Raw genomic sequence first — 19,735 nt, 5'->3', positions numbered from 1 at the left:
CACCCCTAGGAGCATTTTAATCTTAAAACGGAAAAGTATGACGTTTTAAAGTATAATACAGATTGTATTCACGTTAGTCGCTACATAATTACTTTAAATAGGAAAAGTAAATTGAGTTTAGTACATTTTCTTGGTTTAACGTGGTATCTAGTGTAGTGTACGTCTATGTCAACTTCGCCACGCCTCAAGTCAATACGTAGCGTTGGCCTAGAAAAGATTTACTGTGATTGGTCGATTTGCTAGTGACGACAGAATAGACGGCTCACGTTTATGCAGCGTGGACAAAAAGCACTTTTTAAGGCTTTTTCATTAGTTTTGAGGACTATATGCGCTTGATGCTATCTTATTTGAAAGATCCTTGTGTTTAAATGCAACGATTATGCAACAATTAAAGCGCTAGGGAAGAATAAGCGAAGCGCAAAACTCCGCCCAGTTTTAAAGTCCCGTTTTTGATTGGTCACATATCCAAAGACCCGGATGATCACGCGCGTCTGGAATTCGTGTTACAGTGGACGCCATTTTGGCTCGGACTCGTCCGATTTCAAGAGAAACCAGCTAATTCAAGGCAACGGCTTAGGCAAAAAATCGTTTGTCTCTAATAAATACGGTGCATTGTAATTCAAACCATGACAATTCAAAAACATATATTAACAAGCTTTACATTTTAAAATTTCTGTAAGAAACAATTATTCTAAAATCATATGACTTGATACACGGAGTAGACTTAAATATAACAGAATTGCGGGCATTACATTTACGACATTTATCAGACGGCCTTATCCAGAGCGACTTACAATTAAGCAATTAAGTGTTTAATAAAGTCTCCAAATAAAGTCTCCAAAAGTCTCTATCGAAAGGGACAGATTTCCATTAGTTGTGTATTAATGGTCACGACAAGACAAGGATGAATACCCCTCGAAAACTAATTGTGATTTAGCGCATTCGTTAGCTGTCTAACGAATGCCTGCGTTTTTTCAACGTCAAAAATTGACAATTATATATAAATGAATTTAGTCTGAAGTTCGAAGAACAGATCCGTTAATAAAAACAACTCCTTATCTTTAGTTAAAACCTTCCAGTATTAAGATTTTCGTGTTGGCACTCATCACGCTACTTTGTTTTGGGGTCCTTCGCCGCAGCGAGGCGGCAGTTGCGCGCTCAGCTAGCCATCAATAACAGGTCGTCTCAGAACCGCTCCATGTTGTGCTCTTGGACTTTAACTTTTACTTGGGATTAACCTGACGCCGGGTCGTCCTGTAACGTCCAGCCATGAATCTGGAATTGCTCGGTAGCTAAGATGCACCCCTCTCGTATTTATTCAATTCATTCCGTAGCGGTGTAGCTAATTTGTTAGCTTAGCTTGCTAGTGATGCTCTACTGCAAGACAGTAATTTGGGGAAAGCGCGCACACAACATTGGCGATTAATTATCCTCATATAAATGATCGCTCTTTTTCTGCAGGACCTTCTGTGATTATGTGTGTTGTAGTTAATGTTACCATTACGTCATAAAAGCTTTAAATTAGCCTGTTATTGGACGCATGATGAGGAATTGAGCAAATAGTCAGTACATTTCAGCTGTATCTTTTTTTTTTTTTTTTTTTAATCGTTTGTTTTGTGTCATCTGTTTCATTACAGAGTCGTTCGGGCAGAACTATCCCGAGGTAAGTGTGCGTCGGCTGACAGTTCGCATCGCATCTGTTATTAGAGAAGGCAGGCAATGCTTTCTGAATTTGAACTTTTTTCTCTTTTAGTTTTTTTTTAATGGACATGTCACCAATGTGAATGTGACCAGGCAAACACTTTAGCTGAACACCGAAGCGTTTGTGTGCTTGGTTTGCTCCATTTTTATTGTTTTCCCGATGACAGGAGGCAGATGGCACCCTTGACTGCATCAGCATGGCCCTCACCTGCACTTTTAACCGCTGGGGGACACTCCTGGCTGTTGGCTGCAACGATGGCCGCCTTGTCATTTGGGATTTCTTGACACGAGGCATTGCCAAAATAATCAGTGCACACATACATCCAGTCTGTTCCCTGTGGTAAGTGTCCCCCGCCACCCTGAATGTTTAATGCGGACTGACGCTTATGGTTTCTTTGTCCTGAACAGCTGGAGTAGAGATGGACACAAACTTGTCAGCGCCTCCACGGACAATATTGTGTCGCAGTGGGACGTCCTGTCTGGGGACTGTGACCAGAGATTCCGCTTTCCCTCGCCCATTCTCAAACTGCAGTACCACCCCAGAGACCAGTGAGTACCAGAACGGAGCTAGGTCCCTAACCGAAGCGGGACGCGCTCGTCACGCTCACGCTCTCGTGTTGCACTGCCTCCAGGGACAAGGTTCTGGTGTGTCCCATGAAGTCAGCACCGGTTCTGCTCACGCTGTCAGATTCCAAGCATGTGGTTTTGCCTGTGGATGATGACTCTGATTTGAACGTAGTTGCGGCATTTGACCGGCGAGGAGAGTATATTTACACCGGCAACGCCAAGGGGAAGGTTTGTGTGTTTGTGTATTTGTATTTTTAGTAGGTTGCCTTAATTAATCCTTGATGTGAAGATTACTTTAATTGTCATTACTTTTTTTTTTCTCATAGATTTTAGTACTAAACACAAACACCCAGGAGCTTGTCGCATCATTTCGGGTAACCACGGGAACCAGCAACACTACTGCTATCAAGTCTATAGAGTTTGCCCGGAAGGGCAGGTAAGGTGTAAATTATTTCCATTTGGATTGGATTGGATTTAATTTTTTATGCTGTTTCTTTTTCTTCATTGTACATTTTATTATTCATTCATCAGTTGTAATTTTTTGTCACTTTTAGGTTTAGGCACTATTGCTAAATCTCTACTATTTGATCATGTGATAATACCAAATGGTTCATGTAGCTTTTAGAATCTTCTGATCAGCAGCATGGTTTGTTTTTAGCTGTTTCCTCATAAACACGGCTGACCGAATCATTCGTGTGTATGACGGCCGGGAGATCCTCACCTGTGGGAGAGACGGAGAGCCTGAACCCATGCAGAAGCTGCAGGACCTTGTGAACAGGTGAGGAGGCGGAGCCGGCTTAATGCAGCATTTTTGTTTGAAAATAGTAGGGGAGTAACGATTTGTCAGCATATTTGACAAAACTCTACAATAGACGCCAAATGTATTTCTAAACGTATTGAAGCTGGTTTCACAGCAAAAGCAGCAAGCTGAGTTTGTGCTTCTGGTTTCAGACCAGAAAAGATGCCGTTCTTGCTGGGGGGGTTCAGCTCAAAACGTAGGCATAGTGATCGCGTCACAATGCACAGAGGTCAGAGTTCATCAACATTCAACTTTGGCCACAGTGTCTGCGGATGCTTGCTGGCCATTTTGCTGGGCACAGAGCAAAATTGCCCTTCAGGCGCCGTCGACACGTTTGCTGCGTTCAGTCTGTAACCAGCTTGTCCTTCCTTTCTCCCTGTGCAGTACTAGCACCTTCCAATAGAGCACACCAATACACCACAGTCTGGTGAGAATTGCAGTAGCATGCAGCGACAGGTAGAACAGCCACAAATCAGACATCATTGCATAGTAAAAAAATTTTTTTTTTTTTTTTTTTAATATTCTATTTCAAGTTCACCTAACCTGTCTATGGTCCTGCAGCGGCTAGAAATGCTGTGTAGGTGTAGAGTGCTTCGGTCAAGTTAAGATGTTCTTCACAGAGCCAGCAATATCTAAAAGGGGAGACGCTGTCACACTGTCCATTTGTCCGTTCTTGCAACATCTCCGCGAATTTTCTCTGCAGCGAAGAATACTTGCTCTCAGAAGAGAGCAAACCTGACCTGAGATCACGTTGAAATGCTGACCTTCCTTAGAATGAATAAACTGGTTTGAAATAGCCTTGGCTCAAATGTATTAAAGTGTTTTTCACAAGAAAGTATCTTTCTTGTCTTTATTATTTGCCAAATAATTGAAACAACCTCATGCTAACTGTAAAAACTGGTTGCTAAATAGGATCCAATAAATATGCAATTTGACTAGTTATGCAAATCTGACTAGTTGATGAATAATCAACTATAGTCAATGACTAGTTGATTATCAAAATAGTCATTAGTTGCAGTTTGATTTGGTTGTGGCCCAGTCTGGAAGGCAAATGGACAATTGTTGCTGTATTTTAACAAAAACGAATTTATACGCACAGACTTTCTGTACGTCTGCACGTTTTTCTGGACCCTCTTTCTCACTCAGGACTCCATGGAAACGTTGCTGTTTCTCGGGCGACGGCGAGTACATTGTGGCCGGCTCGGCGCGGCAGCATGCGCTCTACATCTGGGAGAAGAGCATTGGCAACCTGGTGAAAATCCTGCATGGTACCCGAGGAGAGCTCCTGCTGGATGTCGCGGTAGGGCCGCTGTTTTGTTAACCACACCCAGTACGCCTTTTCCGAACAGGTGCTCAATGAGGGTGTGTTCTTTCTTCAGTGGCACCCGGTTCGGCCAATCATTGCGTCCATATCAAGCGGAGTGGTCTCCATTTGGGCCCAGAATCAAGTGGTAGGCAGACAGGCCTTTTAATATTCAAGATTTGTATTGTAAAATGTGTTTTAAAGCACCGTATACAAGATAACTTTAGAGCATTTCAACGTCCCGGTGCCATATAAAACACAACATTTATTATGACGTAGTAAAGTAATGTACGTTTATAATATTTCAACTGCCTTTCAGGAAAACTGGAGTGCCTTTGCTCCAGATTTTAAAGAACTGGATGAAAATGTGGAATATGAGGAGAGGGAGTCTGAGTTTGACATTGAAGATGAAGACAAGAGTGAACCAGAGCAGACAGGTAACACAACATGCCCGTTCGTGTGTGTGTGTGTGTGTGTGTGTGTGTGTGTGCATAATGCCAAAATCCATCAGACTGGTGTCATGACCATTGCCATGTTGCTTTGTTACAGGAGCGGATGCTGCGGAAGATGAGGAGGTGGACGTGACTACAGTCGACCCCATCGTTGCGTTCTGTAGCAGGTGAGCGCGCTGTCTGAGTTGTGAGAGCGGCACCCTGTTCAGAGCAGCAATTTGTATAATTGTACAGTAATGGCAGTGGTTTGGGGCAGTGGTGGCCTAGCAGGTAAGGAAACGGACCTATAATCAGAAGGTTGGCGGTTCGGGGTGCCGCTGAGCAAAGCACCGTCCCCACACACTGCTCCCCGGGCGCCTGTCATGGCTGCCCAGTGCTCACCAAGGGCGATGGTTAAATACAGAGGACACGTGTGTCACCGTGTGCCGTGTTTCACAATGGCAGTCGCTTCACTTTCACTTCTCTCTCTATCGCTCCATCAGTGACGAGGAACTGGAGGACTGTAAAGCGCTGCTGTATCTGCCCATCGCTCCCGAGGTTGAAGACCCAGAAGAGAACCCGTTCGGCCCGCCCCACGATGCTGCTGCCCAGACCGCCCCCGGAGAGGACGGCTCCACCCACGCTGGGTCTGGCGACAAGAAACAGAGGCAGCCCTCGTCGGACGGGGCCCCGCCCAAAAAGAAGGCCCGCACCACAGTCATCGACCTGCCGGGAGTCCCAAGTGACGGTGAGATGACATAAGGAGCACCCCAGCAGCTGTGCATATTATCAATAATTCACTTCATAGTTCCTGCAGGCAGTGTATATGCAGTCAGCACTAGGAGGAAGTTGGTTATGTGACTGGTCACATGACCAACTGGATAGGTGACTGGTTCATAGAACTACTGTCCAAAAGCGACTAATGTGTCTTCTCCTTCTGCTCTGCAGAGGTCCACCCGCTGTTGGGTGTGAAGGGTGACAGCAAGTCCAAGAAGAAAACCGCGGGGCGGCCAAAGGGATCCAAAGGTAAAGAGAAAGACTCCCCCTTTAGGCCCAAACTCTACAAGGGGGACAGAGGGTACCCTCTGGACACAGCGGGCATGGGAGCAGGCATGAAGGGCAGAGCGGAGGCGGGCCTGGCAGCGGCAGGTAAGAGTGCCACACGCCTCCTAAACCCCGCCCAAAGACGCTTCACCCGCTAGCCGCTTGCCTTCCGCCCAACCCCGCCCACCGCCTCAGACGAACGCGGCTTCATAACCCCGCCCGCCCCAGCTGAGCTGCTCTCTCTCACAGGAAATCAGTCCGACCAGATCAATACTCTTCCTCGCTCCAAAGCCCCTGTCATTAGGGTTCTAAAACACAGGCCATGTGGAGGGAGCCGCCCCGTCTGCTCCATCACCTCCTGTCTGCTGTTGTCCACTTCCTGCTTGCTCCTCCTTCGGGCTGTGCTCCTGCGGCGCTGCCCCTAGCCGCAGGGGTATTTGTGTGTGTATATGTGCAAGTGTGTGTGTGATGACATTTTACTGATAGACTGATATTTTGATGACCGCTTGCCAACCTGAGGGCTCTTTAAGAGCTTCTAACCCGCTAGATTCCCAAGATGACTCCGTTTATACACTGCCCTGCCGAATAAAAGTTGACCCTTCTGAAACACAATTACATAGTTTTTTTTATTAAAAAAAAAATCTATTTATTCTGTACTGATTTAATTGGATGCTCAATTGAATTTCTGACTTCACGTAGACCATGTTAGAAATGTTTTATTAATGGGATGTTTCTTCTGGCATCTTACAGGTAATCTCGTCACACCATCATACAAGCAGCACGAAGTCCAGGGGCTCGACTGAGGTGGGGCAAAGCAGCGCTCCCTGACCTGGTGGGTGGTATGTCAGACCAGCGTGCGTTGGTCATGGAGGCGCCATTACAAACTCATTCCCCAAGGGCCTCTGGGACTTGGAGTCACCTGCTGGAAAATTGACATTTGACCTCTTAAGGTCTGGAATTCCACACACCTTGGACACGCGTCGGAGACCTGACTGTGGGAACTGGCAGAAGGGGCGCGTGTTCACTTCGTGGCACACGGGGCACCCACAACGTGTCCGTGAGCCGGTGGCTCTGTTGGGGGCGGGGCTCCTTGTTTTCCTGTAGGTTAGACATAATGCCTCTCTCCACACCAAACACCAACTTTTTCATATAGGCTCTAACGTATTGAACGTCTCTGCTGGCATGTTCACTCTATTTTTTTAATCGCTCTGGACATCTTATATTGCTGTTTTTTTTTTTTTATATACATTTAAAACTTGTTTTTCTTTTTAAAAAATCTACTTTTTTTGTGCCTGTTAAGTATGATAGTATTGTGCGACGTGGCCAGAGTGTGTTTTGTGAGAAGGAACTTTGTTATAATAATAATAAAAAAAAAAAAAGAGCTTTTCTGCTAGGTGCGCTGTCTTGGCTGCTGTCGGAGCCTGAACGTTTCTCGCAGGCATCCTTCCATGCTGAGCCATTTCGCTGCCAAGCTGCGCCAGTAGGAGGCAGTGCTGCAGCGCCAGACCCCCTGGCTAGCCACCGTCTTACCAGCAGACTGAGATGTTGGATATGAGGAGCCATTTTTGTCACTTGGATTCCATTTTGTGTGTTTTTTGTTTGTTTGTTTTTTTTTTTTCCCACTCCGGATTCCATCTTGCCTTTTCCCCTGCAATGACTGCTGGGGCAGTGAGGAACGAGGAGGAGGAGGATGATGATGATGATGATGATGATGGCGTTCGTGTTCTCCACATTCTCCACGTTCACACTCTGTTTAACACCTTGTAATGAGTCACACGGCGCTCGCCGGCATGACTTCCACCGCGCCGGCTTACATAATTACTGGGATTTCATTGTTGTCCCCCACCCAGACACACACACACACACACACACACACACTCTGAAAATGGAGCTGCTGGTGTATATTTAGAGCGCTGACTGATTAGGCCGGTCCTGCACTGTGGCGTTTGGTCATTATTATTATTACATTTTATTTTATTTTATTTTTGCTCACTGCTCTTAACACACCCGATTAACCCCAGGCACTAATTACCAAACCCGCGTTTATCTTAATTAGACCTTATTTGCAAGCTGAATTCAGCAGTGGTGGTGCCATTCGGGGCGGCACCAGTGTTAAGAATATAATTCAATTCTAAGCCTTTAAAATCCAGGATATTTGAGTTTTTAATTCATTTTGACCCAAGAAGACACCATGCTCACGGTTTTATAGCTAATTAAAATTTCATAATTTATTACAACCACATGTGTACATCATATCTCAAGAAAAGCTTTTTTTTTTTTTTTTTTGTCGTTTGTTTTTCAAAAATATTTAAACAAGCAAAGAACGAACGAACGAACGAAAGAAAACTACCAGAGACTTTAAACCGCCTGGAGGCGCAGGGCCCTCGGCGTGAGAGGGTCCCGGAGCCGGCTGGGCGGGGAAAGGACTATTTTCAGCGCCATTCGCAGTTCGGCCCGTTTCCATCCATTATTCATAAAAGTGAGTCACCGTGAAAGTGACGTGGAAGAGAGAGATAGATAGAGAGATAGATAGATAGATAGATAGGAGTCCGGGACGGTGGCGTCTCTGTCATTAGCAAGTGCTCCTAGTGCAACGAGGTGAGTACGTTTCCTAAAAATAATCCCATGTGGAGGACGTTTTAAAAAAAAAAAAACCCGCGGGAACCCCCGAGACCCTGAGGCGGTTCTTCGACGTCCCACAGAACGTCTTTAATAATACAGCGGGTGTTTGTGCCCCTCAGAGTCTGTGGAACCCGTAGCACTGAGCGTTGTTCTTTTTTGGTACGTCAGCATGCAACATCTTGTCATATCTGAGGTGTGCCAGCTCGCCGTCGCGGCAGCAAGTTATCGATAAAGTGATCTGCGAATTGGCCACTTGGGTACAACGTGTTGCTTAAGTCTCAGTGCGAAGTGCTCAAGTCGTGTGAGACAAGAAGTGCGGCTGCTAAACCCGCTCGCCGTACTCGAAGTGCGTGAGCTTTTGTACAACAAACAACCTCTGTCCTCATCTTCTCCCTTTTTTTTAACGAGACAATAAATAATCTTTGAGTTGCACAAGAAAAATACTTTTTTTTTTTTTTTTAAATAGAACTGTACACACAACAAACTGCAATGAACCCACATCGTCTCGTAGAGAACAACACGCTATTGAAGTTATCTTGTGGACATTTCTTCGTTTCTGGCCGTATCCACTCCGTTGAGCTCGAACGTGATGCCTTCCTGAAGACCTGAAATGAAGATCGGCTGCGGAAACCCTCTGGATTACAGGAAGATGCAGACTTCAATTCCTCAGTAGATTCAGTTTTTCTTCTTCTTCTTCTTCTTCTTCTTTTAGAACAGTATTGCTGTTGAGTCGTCTTTAAAAAATCCAAAATGGCACCGGCTCTGATATCAACAGGTAAACAAGTACCGGCAAATGTAATATTGAAGTGTTTGTTTTTTCTTTCTCTTTGAATGAAAGTGTCCCATCGTGGTGGTACGCAGGCGCATCGTGGCCGCGAGTGCAGGAGGTAGCCGTACGTGGTGCAGGCGGCGAACGCGCGCTATACGGTGGTGACGGTGAGCAGGGAGCTGGAGCAGAGCACGTCGTCGGCGTGGCTGACGCGAGTGCCGTGCGTCAGCAGCTCCTCCACCGTGGTCCAGTCGTCCAGCAGCTTCCTGTTGCGCAGTCGACTCAGCTTCTTCTGGCTCAGCTCCAGCACGGTGTTGCCGGCGCCGCCGGCGCAGCAGCCCCGCCCTCCGGCCCCGCCCCTGGCCTGCAGCTGCTGCTGCTGCTGCCGGGCCTGCACGTGCTCCCGCCGCTCGGTGCGGGTCCAGTAGCGGCCCATCCGCGCCTCGCTCTCCTCGTCGGTGCTCATGCCGCTGCGCTCGTCCGCCAGCCGGGACGCCCGGTCCCGCAGCAGCTGGTTGCGCACCGCCCTGGAGCTCCCCGGCGGCGGCGGGGGCGCCGGCTTCCGCGAGCCGGACGTGGGGAGGTGGGCCTCCAGCGTGCTGTAGAGCCCGCCTCCGCCGCCGGGGCCCGTCCGGCTGGCGGGCTTGGGCCAGGTCTCGTGGATGTCCTGGCTCTGGGCCGGCGGGTGGCCCAAGGTGTGGAAGCGGGCGTCTCTGTGCGGCAGCTCCGTGATGAAGCTCCTCTCCGGCCTGCTGTCCGGGCGGTACTCCTCGGCGTACGCCCCCCCGTGCGCGGGAAAGCGGCACTCCTGGCCCGGCGACGCCCGCGGGTGTGCCGGAAGCTGGCTGGGGAGGACGCGCTCCGCGCAGTGGTGCGGCGTGGTGCTGCAGTAGTTGGGGGAGGACGGGTGGCTGGCCCTGCGCCGGTACTCCATGGGCGGAGGCCGGTGGTGGAGGGTCCGGCTCCGGCGCAGCATCCCCGCCGACGAGCCCTGATGCGTCGGTGGCCTCCTCTGGCCAGACGGGGTGCTGCAGGTGGACAGGTTGGCCTGAGGGTTGAAGAGCGAGCCGCTGCTGCAGCTGTGGCGGTTGAGGTTCGGGCGCTCGGCCTTCCTGAACTGCACCGAAGAGACGCGGAATAACCCGCGGGACGCTTCGCCGGGGACGCCCACCGCTGGACTGAAGCGGTTTTGGGGCTGCACTGTCAGGGCTTCTGGGATGGCTTCCAGCTCTCGGTGAGTCTTCTGGGTTTCCCTGCAGTCACGGGCACACATCTCTCCCTGGTGGTGCATGCGTGCGTTGTAAAGGCGCATCCGCTTCTCCAGGAGGCGCTGGAATCGGAGGAACTCTCCCGTGCCGACGCTGTAGAAGCCCGAGTCGCTCAGCTCGGACGAGATGAACGACTCAGACGATGGGGAGCCTCCTCCTCCCACAGGAGCGTGGTAGTCCTCCAGGCCCTCCTCCGTCTCGACACCGGAGAGCTCCCCCTGGTGGAAGCTCCCGTCGGTCCAGCCCAAGCCGCTGTCCAGCTCATGGTGCAGGGGCAGGTAGCCCACCTGCTTCTCCTGAACGAAGTCCTCATCCTCTGTCTGTTGAAGAGAGGTGCACAGGTTTCAGTAAAGCATCCAGCCCGTGTGAGTGCATGCTTTCCCTCAGCTGCTGCCATCTTTCTGCTGTCTGGATGTGTTCTCTACCCTCCACCGACACTGATCCCGTCCTATTAACGCAAAACTGGCGTCCCACCACCACCTCTGTATCGCGTCACACACCCTCATTACTGGTCCACAGTTGTCCTGAGTCAGAAACTGACCGCTGATAAGTGTCCATTTTGTATAAAACAATTCTGATTGTGATTATGAGACATTTCAGTCTAACAGTGAGAGAGAACTGTAGTGGAAATGACACCCAAAATCCACCGAAATGTTGATATGCCAGTTTTAGCATAAAATACATAATACGAAAGGCAATAGGGCCACTTGTTCAAACAGGAAATTAAATATGAGATGTTTGGAGTCACTGTTGTTATGGTAACACACTAAACACTAAAACAATACGTCCAGAATCAGGGATTAAAAATGTTTTTTTAATCTAAAATGAAAAATTTCCCTGTGTTCCCCTCCTGCTATACGCGTCGTTTTAAAAATAATGTTATTAACCATTCTCCTCTGTTGCTCTATACAGTTATTAATTAAAAGCCACACAGAAAAGGCATTTTATTATTTAATTAAAATAAAACTATTCGTTTTTAGCTTCATTTCCTCTTGGTGTGAAGTGAGTGTGAGATAAAAAATATACCATTTTTTTTTTCATTCACAAAATATATCATATTTCAAGAATCACCCCAAAACTCCAGACAGGAGATCCCCAGTATCGTAACCAAATTCAGTTCATAAAACATGAATACGCTGCTACAGCTGAAAATGAGACTATCCGCAGATCCACAGAGGATCACCTCTAGATCTGTTCTACGCCGCAGAACTCTCTTCAGTATCACAGCGATTAGAATTGTTGTTGCTTGGCAACAAATATCTTATTTACATAAAATTCCGTTTTGCAGCCTTCGTAATGCTGACAGAGCGGCGTGTGGTAAAGGACGGGAAGTCCACAGTGGTTACCCACTTACTGAACCCAAACATTAAAGATTATTAAAGAAGCCTTGGCACAACACCCCATTTCACAGCGTTTCACTGCAACTTAATCTCTTCCAAGTGGCGGACCGATGGACGTGGCTGACCTGGCTTTGGAAGCTGCTTGGCTCCTCCAGGTTTGCATTGCAGCAGCCAATCAGACAGTTCTGTCCTGGGGGACCTCCACGGGACAACTCTGGGTCCTGACATGCAGAGAGGAAAATGTTATCACCAAAAACACCATGCACAGTGTTGAAATAGCCGACATATAAACCGTGCACGACACAGATCTCTCTTATCTTATCGCAAAATTTTGAAAGTAAATCCCAGCTCCTTGCTTTATAGATATAGAACTAATGAACTTTTCCGGATTTTTTTTTTTTTTATCTGCCAGCTTTGCTGCATATAGTAGCTGTACTTTCTACTGGTAGTCAAGTTATAATGAATAATCTTTTATTTTTCATCATTGTTCACTGTCCATACATCAAGCCCAACTTCAGTCTAACTGGGCGGGACTTAGAAAATCCCCCTGGTGCATCCACCTCTCCGCGTGACACCCAAGGAAGCGACAGGCATGAGTGCCGATCGTCTACAACACTATTCTAAGATAAGATAAGATAAACCTTTATTAGTCCCACAAGTGGGAAATTGCACTTGTCACGGCAGAAAGTGGATAGAAGCAGAAGGTAATAGCAGCAAAAAACAGAGGTAATAGGAGCACAAAAATAAGATAAATATATATCTGTATATATGTACACTTAACAATTTAACAGAATGTGCCAAAGTGTGTGTGTTTGTCTGTGTATGTGTGGTCAGCTGTGAGGTCTTTGTATTCTGTGTCACTTCCTGTTCACAAATCCAGGGCGCTTGAACCCCATCTTTGAGAAAAGAGCATTTCACCATGGATTTACAGTACATTCAAAAGGACAGTGAGTCTAGCATGGCGTTGGGTTCTTGGCGCCTGAAGGGTTCTCTTCCGATTTTACGAAAGGCCGATTCCCATCCGCCTACCACACTCGTGAGCTCTGTTTATGGTGGTCGGAGCCTAGTGTGTGACACACTTGCCTATGAACCAGAAGACCCAGGTTCAAGCCACACTAATTAACATTGTGTCCCTGAGCAAGTTAGCGGTTAAGGCAGCGATGCCTGTAAGGTTCCGGGTGCCCCTGAGGTGCCACTGAGAAAAGCACCGCCCCCACACACTGCTCCCCGGGCGCCTGTCATGGCTGCCCACTGCTCACTCAGGGTGATGGGTTAAATGCAGAGAACAAATTTCACTGGGTGCACCGTGTGCTGTGCTGCTGTGTATCACAAGTGACAATCACTTCACTTCTTCTTTTTCTAGTGAGTAAGGAAACTGACCCATAATCAGAAGGTTGCCGGGTCGAATCCTGAGCCGCCAAGGTCCTGTTCCCGGGTCGAATCCTGAGCCGCCAAGGTCCTGTTCCCGGGCGCCTGTCATGGCTGCCCGCTGCTTACTAACGGTGATGGTTAAATACAGAGGACACGTTTCGCTTTGTCACCGTGTGCTGTGACTTGACTTTCACTTTCACTTAACCCTGAGTGTCTCCAGGGGGGACTGTCCCTGTCAGTACTGACTGTAAATTGCTCTGGATAAGGGTGTCTGATGGACGCTGTGCATGCGTTGCTGTGTGCATTCGTTTAAATGCACCCGGCGAGAAACGTGCCTTCGAAGAATGAATTATTCGGCTCCATTTTGTTCACAGGGCTTTAATTCAGATGGAAATGTTGCCTGCTTTTAACACTCACACCACCACCCGAAGGAATGTGGGAATTGGCATTCCGGCCTGACCGAAAAAAAAAATCCCTCCGTTCTGGGAACACCGCTCAGCGGAATACGAAGAAAAAGCGGGATTTCACCTCACGCATCAACGACGCGCAATTCAGGCCACAGAAATAGCCCGCAGCGCATCTGCGGGCTCAACGGCAGCCGAGGCGCTCTGGTGCCGTGCGTGGGAGGATCCGTGGGCGGCGAGCAACACTCGCTGCTGATATCTGCCCGTCATTAACCCGCGCTTACCTGGCGGCCCGCTGGCTCCACGTCCTCCACGTCTCGGGGTGCGTTGGGCAGGAACTCGTACCTGTTGCCATCCCGGTGCTCGCCGGGCAGAGTCACGTGATTGCAGCAGTGCCTGCGGGAGGGAAGCCGAAGGTCCAGTGAAGACCAGTGAGTTCAGTGGTGACCAGTGTGGGGCAGTGATGGCCTAGCGGTTAAGGAAGCGGCCCCGTAATCAGAAGGTTCGAATCCTGATTTGTTAAGGTGCCACTGAGGTGCCACTGAGCAAAGCACCGTCACACTGCACCCACACACTGCTTCCCGGGTGCCTGTCATGGCTGCCCACTGCTCACTCAGGGTGATGGGTTAAATGCAGAGGACAAATTTCACTGTGTGCACCGTGTGCTGTGCTGCTTTGTATCACTTTTGTATCACTTCACTTCAAGTTCTTCAATGGCTGTCTCTGTATCTGGGCGTGTCCGGGGGCCCTACCTGTCCAGGTATGTGTCGGTACGGGGCGCACCGGAGGCCATGCCGCACCCCAGTCCTCTCAGGGGATCCCACGGCCTCTCCGTCTGCGTGCTGCAGTCGGACGTCCTGTGCAGCTGGAGGCTCCGCCCCCTACGACCATCCATCTGCATCATGATTGGCTGCTCGTAGCTGGCCAGGACGCGCAGCGCCTCTCTCTTAGAGAGGTGGCTCAGGTCGCGTCCATGCACCTGAGAAAGGAGGAAAGAAGAGCGTCAGACTTCCTCTCCATCATGCGCCAGCTTAGTTCATATTTGAATGAATCCAGAACTTCTTTCTCAGATCCAAACTCTAGTGTTCTGCTACATAGCAAAACCTTTCAGAGCCTGAAAGGTTTCTAAAACCTTACATAACACACCTCCCCAAGACCTGGAAACTGGGCATTCCGGAATATTTCCAACAGGAAAAGTGCCCAACGAGTGAAATGTGGCCGTACCATTAATTCCATCTCGCAAAAATGGGTGGAATTGCATCACCTGACAACGGAATGGGTGTAGGAACATCGTTTCCGCCCCATTTCATGTCACGTTCCTGGAACCTGAACAGAACGTTCCGAACAGATGTTGGTCTGTCTCTCTGCTCAGCAAACGCGAATGGTTGTAACCGTCACGCGTCAGCATGCAGCATGCAGACCCTTCTTGCCCTTTTGCACCACGTGCCTTTCCCTGCAGCCAAACAGCTGCCGGTTCCACCTGGGATTAGAACCTGCTCCGAGGGCCCCCATGCCGCCCTTCACCCAGCCTCCTCCGGGGAAGGCCATCGCCGTTTCCGCTCGCCGGGCGCACCGTCACGCGGCATCCTCATAACGAATGCGCCTCATAAGCATGAGTCACGCCCCAGAGACACCATCGGGGGAGAACGGGCCCGAGTTCTCCGCTCCGAATGTGGAACGAGGCGCCATTTTCACTCTTTGTGCTTCGGCTGGATTAATGCTTTCTCCGAGCCGGTGTGTGTGTGTGTGTGTGTGTGTGTGCGCGCTGCGAAATGTCTAAGTGATGCTGATCTCATTTGGAGTAAATTAATGTGTCTGTGTGTGTGTGTCCTGTAGATTATTCAAATCCGTTGTATGCGAGCTTGCACGTGTGTGTTGCTTGTGTCGGTGTTTGAGTGTGTGTGTGTGTGTGTGTGTGTGTGTGTGTGTGCCCAAGCTTGTTTTACGCTCTGATTTTTATGACATGCTGACCTCACAAAGCAGGAAATGCTCAGCCAAGCACACACAGCCTCTCTGTAGCCTGCTGTTGCAACAGCAGCACACACACACACACACACATATGCAGACACACACCTAAATACAGTCACACTCGCAGCACGTATCACCTCCAACGGATTGCATCCAAGCTTGCATTTCTTTCTCCTACCTCATCTTATAGTGCAACAGCCTTTGAGTAATAATATCTCACACACACACACACACACACACACACACACACAGGTGCTCTGTGCCGTTTGTCAGCCGCTGGGCTTCTGCCGTTACATGGTACCTGTACCATTAACGCTTCACATGGATGGCAGGAAAATGACTTCCCTCAGGAGCAAGCGTGCACCCACACACACACACACACACACACACAGCTCTACAGAGGCAGAGGGGGGTTTGTGCACGGTGCATCAACAGCACTGTCACTCTGTGTCTTCATCAGCTGGTCACAGGAAAATGCCAATACACACACACACACACACACACACACACACACAGGGATACGTCTTTTCTTATCAGAAACGCAGGCGTTTGCAGGAGGAATTTGACAGCTGTCAGTCATCACACCACTGATTTTTTATCTAACACACACACACACAAACACACACACTGTACTCACCCCCATTCCATCCCCAAACCACGGCCCTGACAACCGACAGCCCATTGCCACGGCAACAGATGAGCAGGAGCCGTCGGTGATGCTGATGGTGATGGTGATGGGGAGAAGCTGAGGAAGAGGAGGGAGGGAGAGCGCGGCGCGGACGTCTGTGGCGCTGGCGACGACGGCAGCTTCTCTCCTTCCTCCTGCGCTCCGCTCCTCTCTCTCCGTCAGACGCTCTGCCCCCCCCCCCCGCCACCACCTCTCTTCAGGAGAGAGCGTAGTAGCCCTGCTGGAGCGTGAAGCCACTCTCCTCCGCGGCCACTCGCGCTCTGATTGGTCCACCGGCCTGGGCAGGAGCCAATGGGGCGCGCCGGCTGGGCAGAGGTTGGACCCCTCCTCAGGCTGGCTTCTGCGGAGATGGAGGGGAGGTTTATATCTGTCTTAAACTGGCTCTTTCGTGATCCTATCCTCTCTCCTCTCTCTCTCTCTCTGCTCCTCCTCCTTTATTTCCCAGGAGAGCCTTTTTTCTTTTCTTTTTTTTTCTTTTTATTATTTGTATCTCACCGTTTTAAAACCAGGATCCATGCGTGTGTAAAACACACACACGCACACACCAACGCTCAGGACTGACCTCGGCCTGAGAACAGTACACCACCTGAGCCTCCATCTTTAGGGTGCACTCGGGCTCGCATGTACACAGCTGCATTAGTACTGTACACTCTGTACATTTATACGTGTGTGTGTGTGTGTGCGTGTGCGGGGGCACTAATGTTATTTTGGCAGAAATGCTTCATGCATGTGTTACACATTTGCTTAAAGTGTGTGGATGTGTGGGGGTGGAGAAAGAGAGGGAGAAGGGTGAAGCGGCACGTGTCTGAAACAACTGATCGACATGCACACACACACACACACACATCATGTGTGTAGGGATTCACACACACACAGCCTCACACTGCATGCATTAATCACAAGCAGCAAAATGGAGAAAGAGATGCACCGTTCGCTCTAACGGAGCATAAATTACACACATGCCATCTCTATAAATAGACAAACGGACTCAGGAGGAGGAAGTCCCCTCCTTGTCCCCGAGAGTCTCTCTCAGTCCCTGACAGGAGCCGAGAGCTGAACCCCGGTTATTCTGCACCCCATTTATCTTGCTCGCCGAACGAGTGCTGGCATGGCCGCGGATGCGCCGCTCCGGGGACGTGTGAAATAATAAGGGCCCGAGTGGGGAGGGAGAGGAAATCAGGTATTCCCACTCGGCAGCTTCTTTACGGACCAGTACGCACGAGTACAGTGACCTAGAAACCGCTGCAAATGTCTAGACACAGACTTGCTCTTCCGAGCCGCGACGACATTTCGCAATAAAAAAATAAAAATAAAAAGCAAGACAAGTTTAATCCATACCTGCCCTAAATGCTGCGATTTAAACGCTTGAGGTATTTAACAAATGAACGCTGTTCATGCAGCTGTGCTTTCTGAATATTTGAGGGTGGGCGTGTCTAACGTGCAGGGAGCACAGGAGTGGCAGCCACGTAGCTGCTAAATATGCAAAACTTTCAAACAAAAACACAACGTTGAAACGTAACATTTTTGACAATGCACGTTTTTGCTCACATCTCGCTCTGGTGAGACTGCTTGTCTTTTGCAAATTCACTGCGGGCTTTTCAGTCGCTCCGCAACATTTAAAGTTTACGTTGCCAGATTTGACTTCTGGCACAATTATCTCATGTGGGCGGGGCTTCGCCTCATTGGCTAAAACCCGCAATAAACTCAACTGATTGGTTGAATTAATTGATTTGGGGAAAATTAGATAAATGCGTTTGACTGGTCTATTATACAATTGACGCGAGCCAGAATGGGAAGCACCTCCATTGGTTAGTTAAGATAGCCCTATAAAAAAATACAACTTAGAAGAGCTGAAACCATTTCTCAAAGGGGTCAACTATTTAATTAACATCTACATGGACCAGCCAATTTAAATTAATGCATAATGTTGCTGGCAAAACAGCGAAATAAAGAGACCCGGGATCATATTGGCTTGACTTTCCTGCCCCCTCGAAGCATGGACTCCCATAGACCTCTGAAGTAACGTGCTGCTATCTGGTACCAAGATGTCACCATGAGCTGGACTAGTTTTTCCAGAACATTCCACAAACCATTTTTTGTCAGGGTGTATTCATTACCCTGCTGTATATGGTGCCTGAATACAGAACCCCAGGATTCCCAGCAGAAAAATTTAAAATAAATTTAAATTTAAATAAATTTAAATTTACAGCATTTATCAGACGCCCTTATCCAGAGCGACTTACAATCAGTAGTTACAGGGACAGTCTCCCTGGAGCAACTTAGGGTTAAGTGTCTTGCTCAGGGACACAATGGTAGTAAGTGGGATTCGAACCCGGGTCTTCTGGTTCATAGGCCAGTGTGTTACCCACTAGGCTACTACCACCCCACCCACCCACACTTGACCAAAGAACCACAAGAGCTGCAGTTTCTTGATGGTTGTTCCTTTGTTTGATCTATGTTGCACACTGGCCTAGTTTGCAAACTTGCGCCACAAGCACAATTACACACTATTACTCCGGTTTCCTCATTTGTGATGTAGTGCTTGTCTGCTTTGCCCCACATACCTTATTTATTGTCCTGTTGTGATTGTCGGTGTGCTCTGCTTCGCCTCCATCTGTAGCGTAATCTGTGGCTGTCCTGCAGTGCTCCGAGTACTTTTCATTACACTCACGTCACTCATGCATATGCACGGATAAAACCCAGGCGACGCCCCATCGGCCTCTGACTTGGTATGTGGACATTTTAAGGGTTTAGCAAAGTGATTCATTAACTGTGGTGCAGAAACATATTGTTGGGAATGAGAAACGTGAAGAATAATAATTATACAAACCTGGCTCTTTTTTATGGGGTGAATGCAGAAGACATGTCAGAGACCTTAAAACTTCTGTAATCCTGTGATAAGCGGACAGAAGATTTGATTTCATTTCATTCTTAGAAACGGAATTAGATTTGTTGCGACTCAAGTCTAAATTCAGAATAGCGCTGGATTTGATCGGCTGCTTTCATCTTCTTATAATAAACGTCATCTTATGAAACAGACAAATGCGAGCAGCGTGATTAAAAATAAAGTGTGAGAGAATGTGAGAAATGGTGTTTTGGGGGTCGTGTGGGTGCACCCTGTACTTCCCCAGTCCCGCGTCTCGCAGCTCGGTCACAGGCACCGTTTATTAACATCTCTGTTCTTTAGCAGGGACGTGGCGGCGTGGGAGGCCGTCGCAGAAGGTACTGGAGGGAGATGTCGGATCGCATCAGTCATGCTCTGGGGAGGTCATATGACCGCGGCCATATGCGGGAGAGCAGAGTCAACCTCGGGGGACTGCACACGCTCACTGTGCTGCATGGCGAGTGATGCAGAAGGGCCCTAACTATGGGCTGGAGGTCGAGGCTCAGGCACACCAGATTTAACCACAGACTCTTGACCAAAGAACCTGGGGTGCCAATGAACTGGCCGTTAATTTTC

At 48.8% G+C, this 19,735-nt stretch overlaps 2 protein-coding genes across 3 annotated transcripts; one reads left to right on the top strand and one right to left on the bottom strand.

The window, feature by feature from the left end:
• Positions 1–1,130: 1,130 nt before the first annotated feature.
• On the top strand, positions 1,131–7,231 carry rbbp5 (retinoblastoma binding protein 5). 2 transcript variants are annotated; one of them, XM_028998885.1, is made up of 14 exons: positions 1,131–1,288; positions 1,638–1,663; positions 1,869–2,041; positions 2,110–2,250; positions 2,334–2,496; positions 2,595–2,704; positions 2,927–3,046; positions 4,214–4,367; positions 4,447–4,518; positions 4,690–4,807; positions 4,920–4,989; positions 5,305–5,549; positions 5,750–5,827; positions 6,596–7,231. In XM_028998885.1, the coding sequence occupies exons 1-14, from the start codon at positions 1,270–1,272 to the stop codon at positions 6,646–6,648; spliced, it is 1,542 nt and encodes a 513-aa protein (XP_028854718.1). In that variant the 5' UTR covers positions 1,131–1,269; the 3' UTR covers positions 6,649–7,231. The 2 variants fall into 2 exon arrangements, with proteins under 2 accessions (XP_028854718.1, XP_028854717.1); XM_028998884.1 differs by having other exon boundaries at positions 5,750–5,950.
• A 1,662-nt stretch (positions 7,232–8,893) lies between these two features.
• On the bottom strand, positions 8,894–18,892 carry LOC114800954 (E3 ubiquitin-protein ligase PDZRN3). The gene is made up of 6 exons (XM_028998883.1): positions 18,840–18,892; positions 16,225–16,615; positions 14,372–14,598; positions 13,904–14,015; positions 11,970–12,065; positions 8,894–10,824 (listed from the first exon to the last, which is right to left on the bottom strand). The coding sequence occupies exons 2-6, from the start codon at positions 16,267–16,269 to the stop codon at positions 9,388–9,390; spliced, it is 1,917 nt and encodes a 638-aa protein (XP_028854716.1). The 5' UTR covers positions 16,270–16,615; positions 18,840–18,892; the 3' UTR covers positions 8,894–9,387.
• Between the last annotated feature and the right edge of the window lie 843 nt (positions 18,893–19,735).

Source organism: Denticeps clupeoides, chromosome 12 (genome assembly GCF_900700375.1).
Source record: "Denticeps clupeoides chromosome 12, fDenClu1.1, whole genome shotgun sequence".
Classification (NCBI taxonomy): domain Eukaryota; kingdom Metazoa; phylum Chordata; class Actinopteri; order Clupeiformes; family Denticipitidae; genus Denticeps; species Denticeps clupeoides.
Note: the sequence above shows the minus strand (reverse complement) of the source record. Positions and strands in the feature narration are given on the sequence as shown.